The sequence below is a fragment of the Equus quagga genome, chromosome 11 (assembly GCF_021613505.1).
Source record: "Equus quagga isolate Etosha38 chromosome 11, UCLA_HA_Equagga_1.0, whole genome shotgun sequence".
Lineage (NCBI taxonomy): Eukaryota > Metazoa > Chordata > Mammalia > Perissodactyla > Equidae > Equus > Equus quagga.
Genome location: NC_060277.1, coordinates 67383621 through 67389620, shown reverse-complemented (window position 1 = coordinate 67389620; position 6000 = coordinate 67383621). Strand labels below are relative to the sequence as shown.

Genomic DNA, 6000 nt, shown 5'->3' with positions numbered 1-6000 from the left:
AATCCCTCCATTTCCTGTTAGGAAGAGCCAGGTGGCACTGACAGGCTGGTACTCCCTCCAGCTCCCCTCATCCCTCCCTCTCTGTCCCAGACAATAACAGCGGTGTTGAGGGCAGAGATGGAGACGCGGATAAGCATATATGAAAGAAGGGAAAGGAAGAGTGGGTTACGCACTCTGAAGTGAGGAGACATGATGTTGAACATTCAAGAAACCAAGATGGAAACATGTCTTGATCTGGGTGGTGACTGCGTGGGGGCATACTTACATAAAAATTCACTCAGCCACACACTTAAGATCTGTGCATTTTACTTATATAATCTACACCTCCACTAAAAACCAAACCAAACCACCACCAGCAACAAGCTCCCTCTGTTTGCTATCCTTTATTAAAGGGTCCCACATCCTCATGGGAGCCCAGCCAAACCAGAAACCAGACAGGTCCCCCAAATATAGCAGGAGGCCTGGAAGGGGAGGGGAATGACTTATGATCCCACCACACCTCCCTGGAAACAGAAACCCACCACAGACAGACAGACAGACAGGGGCCAGGGAAGAGAACTCACCTCACTCTAGGTTCTCTCCCCTTTGCCCCCACTTGAAAAGAAAGTCAAACACTGGCTACGCAGCCCCCCCAGCCCCCCACCCCACCCATAGCAGCGTTTGTGGGGACCCCCCCTCTGCAAGGGGCGGCCCCGAGGCAGCTTCCCATCTCTCTTCCTTCACTTTGGTTTGCTCCTGGCAACTCCGTGCCCTCTTCCTTCCTCCAGCCTCCGGCCCAGTCACTCCCACATCTTCTATCACCTACTCGGACCTTCTCTCTCATCTCTAGGGCCTCCCTGCCCCAGGGCTCCTGGGGAAGCAGCATCTCCGGCGGCTTCACTCCTCCCAGCAAGGGGCCTGCCAGGCCCTCTGCCCAGGGTGTGGGATTCACACAGCCGCCCCACTCTCCTTGAGGTCAGGGGCCGAGCGCTGCCGTCTCATTCGTGGGGGAGTAGTGTATGGGGGGTAGCGGGGCCCTGGGGGCCGCTGCGCTGGGTACGGTTGGGGCTGCTGGGGATAATAGTTGTGCTTTTTGGGTTGGAAGTGCTGGGCTTCGGGCTGCGTGGAACCCCCTCCCCGGGATCGGCCCCCTCCATCCAGGGAGTTCCTGCGGGGACGGTGGGACCTGCGGGGACTTGGGGGCCTGCGGGCAGGGGTGGCCGGAGGGGGGGTGGCCTCCTCAGGGGGTTGGGGTGGAGCTGGGGCCTCCCCGCCCCCCATCCCTGGCCAGGACTCCCGGTGCTGGGGGTTGCTCTTGAAGGGGAAGCGCAGCTTGCAGTCGTGAGGGGGCACAAAGCGGGCTGGGGGCCTGCGCAGCCCCCCGCCGCGGCCCCCAGCGCCCTGCAGTCCCTGGAGCCGCAACTGCTCCTGCTTGAGCCAGCGAAGGCGGCCACGACGGAAGGCAGGGTCCTCCTCCATCAGCCGTGACACCCGCTCCCAGCTCGACAGGGGTGGCGAGGGGGGCCGGGCTGAGGGCGTGCGGTCACTGGGGGCCTCCTCCTCTCCTGCCTCTGACCCTTGGGGCGTGGCCCAGGTGGCATCACTGGCTTCTTCATTCTCATCCTCATGATCCTGGGAGGGAGAGGGGTGAGAGAAAAGGAGAAGAGACATGAGGAGAGCAGAGTCCTGAGCACGCGCGGATCCAGAAGTCAGAAGCGGCTGGATGTCAAGGGACCCCCAGAGGGGCCTGGAGATAAGGAAGCTAGAACAGCGGTTTAGGAGCACAGGCTCAGGAGCCAGGTGCTCTGGGCTCCATCCTGGTCTGCCACTTCCCGTCTGTGTGGTCTGGACCTCTGGCTTGTAACCTCTCTGTGCCTCAGTCTCCTCATGTGTAAGATGATGTCAATAATAAAGGTACCTCCTGCACAGGGTGGTTGTAAGAATTACATGAACTAAACCATGTAAAGTATTTAGAACAGTGCCCGGCGCATAGTAGGCACTCAGTAAACGACGCTGAATAAATGACGTGCCCTGGGGATACAGCAGTCAACAAAGAGGGAAGAAAAATACCTGCATTATTTCAGTGGGGTGAGACAGCTGATAAATGAGTAAGAAAAATACATAGTATGGTACATATATTATACTTCAATAACAAGTAAAATATGAGTGTATATATTTATATTACTTAATATACATTATTCATATTACATGTAAGTGTATATATTTTATATATATATATAGGATATATTATATAACACAATTCACATAAATATATGCATTCAGATGGAGAAGAACAGAGCAAGGAAGAAGAATACGAGGCTGGGGTGAAGGTGGCTGCAATGAATGGATACAAAGGGACTCACCAAGAAGTTATCATTGTAGGAAACACCTGAAGGAAGTGAGGCTATGAGGCTATCAGGGGGAAAAGCATTCTAGGCAGCGGGACCAGCAGGTGCAAAGGCCCCGAGGCAGGAACTTGCCCAGGAAGTTGAAGAACAGCAAGGGCTGGAGTGGAAAGAGCGAGGGGAGCTGCATTGGGAGGTAAGCCCTCAATAACCATGAGGTGGTGTTGTGAAGGCAGACAGTCGTCCCCCAGTAGAAGGCAAGGTGCAACAGAGCAGAAATTTTGTCTGTTGTAAGTAACCCCAGTGGCCAGCACAATACCTGGCACACAGCAGGCATTCAAATATTTACTTGTTGAGTGAATACATGCAAAACAGACATCGGCGATAACAGTGCCACTTGCAGGGTTACTGCGAGGATGAAATGAGGTGATGCAGGAGAAGCGCTCAGCACAGAGGCTACCACAGAGCCAACAGTCACCCCTGGGAGAAGGGTGGTTATAAGAGTGTACATGTGAGTGAACAGTCATCAAGCAGGGACTTAAGAATTGTGCACTTTAGGGGCTGGCCCGGTGGCACAGCAGTTAAGTGTACACATTCCACTTCGGCGGCCCGGGATTCGCCGGTTAGGATCCCGGGTGCAGACATGGCACCCCTTGGCAAAAGCCATGCTGTGGTAGGCGTCCCACGTATACAGTAGAGGAAGATTGGCACAGATGTTAGCTCAGGGCCAGTCTTCCTCAGCAAAAAAGAGGAGGACTGGCGGTAGTTAGCTCAGAGCTAATCTTCCTCAAAAAAAACAATTGTGCACTTTCTATCAGTGGTGCTCAAACTTTACTGTACTTCAGAAACAGCTGGTACTTCTTATAAACGCAGATTCATCCCCAAAGACACTGTTCAATAGGCCTGGGGAACCCAGGAATCTGCATTTTCAGCTGGTGCCCTGGTGATTCACAAACTAAACTACCCTGAGAAAAGCTGTGTTATAGCTCAACACAATTTTTTAAAGGAATGGGGGAGGAGGTTGGAATCTGCAGCGGGAGGTTGATTCCTAAAGAGAAGAACTGAAGGAGGGAAGAGCGAGGAAGCTGGGGCCAGGGCCCTCCCTACCTGGGTCAGCGGGATGACCCTCTCCATGCGGAGCATGCGGTCCCTCAGGGCCTGCAGCTCGCGGTCCTTGCTGCTGTTCTGCAGCTTCACCTCCTGCAGAATCCCCGTCAGCTTGTCGATGTGAGCCCGGAGGTCCTCCACTTCCGCCCCTCGGGCTCCCTCCTCGCCACCACCACTTCCACTTCCACTGCCTTCCTCTTCGCCCACCGTGTCCCAGACATCCCGGGCCACGGCCCTCCAGGCATCTCCGGGCCCCTCCGGCTTGCCATAGGTGCGACACAGCTCCCGCATCTTGAGGGCGGCCAGGGCCTCGATCTCGGCCCGCCCGTGGCGGAAGTCGGCCAGGGCCACCTCATAGCAGATCTCCTTTACTGCCTGCATCTTCAGGTCAGCCATGGTGGCCCAGCGTGGGTCTTTGCCCTGCAGCCGCCGACGCTGGGGGATCTGATACACCCGGCGAGGGGCCCTGCGCTTGCCACTGCTGGGCAGGCCGCAGCGCTTGACGATGGTCTGGACCGTGGTGGGGGGCAATTGCTCCCGCAAGGACGAGATGAGCCGCCAGCTCTCTTCACAGGAGCGCTTGTCGGAGTCGTCCCCACTGTCAGAGTCCGCATACTGAGGCCAGAGAGACAGAGAGGACACGGAGAGGGTAAGGATATCCCAGAATCCACAGGTCCCAACGACACCAGAAACAACCGTCAGAACTGCGCACCCTTGGGTGGACTGCTCAACCTCTGCTCGTCTACACAACGGAAATAACAGCAGCATCTCCCTCACAGATACATGTGGAGGATTAACGTCCGCCGAGTGTGTGGATCAGTGGCTGGCACAGAGAGTGATGGGTAAACATTAGCTGTAGCTGGATCAAGTCTAGCTTTTGTGTATCCATTATCATTGCTCAGGATGAGGGTAAGGATTTAAAAGTAAGTCCACTTACAGAACAATCTTAAGTAAACAATAATATAGGTGGCACTTGGATACAGTAAAATGCATAAAGCTAGCAAAGGATCAACGGGAGTCTGGGAAGCCCTGGTCAACCGGGAGGAAGTGTAGTTAGCTACATACAGTTTCCTCCCCGAGCCACATTTCTCTCCTAACTGTCTCCTCCCAGAACCCACCTCTACCCCTCATCCCCATGCCCACTCCCCACTCTGGCTCAGACAGCGTAAACCAAAAGCAGAGTTAGGCTGCAGCACTACCGGCCTTGCTGCTCATGTGCCCGCCAGCCCATCTCCCACCTCTGCGTGGCCCCCGGCCAACCCCTCACCAGTCGCTGCTGCTCCAGGAGCAGATCAGCCTCCTCCTTTTCTTTCCGGTACTGATTCTCCAGATCCTGCAGCCTAGGATCGGATAGGGAGGGAAGGAAGAGCTGTGTGGGGTTCTGGAGCCACCTCAGTGGGATGTCTGACAGTAGGAGGGTGCTAGTGACTGGGGGGCCTGGGAGGGACGGCCAAGAGGGCCCGGGTGGTGAACACCTCTCTTCATACCTCTTCTCCATCTCCAGCTTGATGTCAATGCCTTGCTGCTCCAGCAGTTCCTTCTGGGCAAAGTTCCAGTCGACGGGCTCAGAAGGCGGTCCTGGGGGTGGGGGGACCCCTCGCTCCCGTTCCAGCCGTGCCTGCTCCGGGTGATTGAAGCGGAAAACGTGGTTCTTGCCCATCACAATCCTATTCCCTGGAGATGGGAGGAGGGAAAAGTGGACTCGCTCCCCCATAGCAGCAAACCCATCCCCATGACCAAGGCGTACAGGGCCTTGCCCACAAGTGCCAGAGGCCCCGATACCATCTCTCCCATCACCCCAAGTCTGAGGGCAGTCAGAGCTGAGGCTCCCCCACTGACCCCAGGAACTACCCCATCCCTGACAGCCAGAGGGAAGTGGGGAAGCTTTGCAGCCTCTTCCTGTTTCCCTGGGCAGCAAGAGAAACAAGAACCTGACTCCTTCATCTTCACTTCCCACTTCCTTCTTCATACTCCCATGCTGTTTCCTATTTATTGCTGGGTCCTGCCCCAGGATTCCCCGAGAAAGCTCTGCCCCAGGACTTCCTACATACAGCCATGTCCCAGAACCCTCACTTTGCACCCTTCCTCTACCTGACTTCAGCACCAGTGGCTCGGTCACAAGCTTCCCATTGACATAGGTCTCGGCTCCTTCACAAGGCTCCAGGGTGACCACCACTGAGCAGAGGGAGACAGAAAGGGGAGCGATTAGACCTTGGGGGAAGGGGGATTATGGTCACAGATTCCCATCTTGCATTACCCCCCAAAAACAGACATGCAGCCCCAGTCCCACCCCCCAGTACCTGTCGGGGTGCCATGGCCCCTCTGGTGGCAGGCAGCACAGGAAGGAAGAGCAGAAGGAGGGTTAGAGCCCCGGCTACAATAGGAGCCTCTGCAGGGACTCCCTACTCGCCCCCGACCACCCTTCCCAGGAGGGGCTTAGCAAATCAGTAATTCTCAGAGGGCTTCCTTTCTCCTGTCCAACGGGTCAGCAGGCCCTGTCATGTCTGCCTTCCAGATGTCCATTCCTTCCTTTCCCACTAACATTATCCCTGCCCAGGCCTGCATTTCT

At 55.9% G+C, this 6000-nt stretch overlaps 1 protein-coding gene across 4 annotated transcripts in view; it reads right to left on the bottom strand.

The window, feature by feature from the left end:
- Positions 1-289: 289 nt before the first annotated feature.
- The window catches only part of KIF1C (kinesin family member 1C), a 22430-nt gene continuing 16719 nt past the window's right edge, over positions 290-6000 (bottom strand). For all 4 annotated transcript variants that reach the window (XM_046674915.1, XM_046674914.1, XM_046674913.1 and 1 more), the window contains 5 exons: positions 5523-5606; positions 4919-5105; positions 4699-4771; positions 3432-4046; positions 290-1611 (listed from right to left, as the gene is read on the bottom strand). In XM_046674915.1, the coding sequence (XP_046530871.1) occupies positions 928-1611; positions 3432-4046; positions 4699-4771; positions 4919-5105; positions 5523-5606 (1643 nt within the window). In that variant the 3' untranslated portion in view covers positions 290-927. The remainder of the gene's footprint in view (positions 1612-3431; positions 4047-4698; positions 4772-4918; positions 5106-5522; positions 5607-6000) is intronic.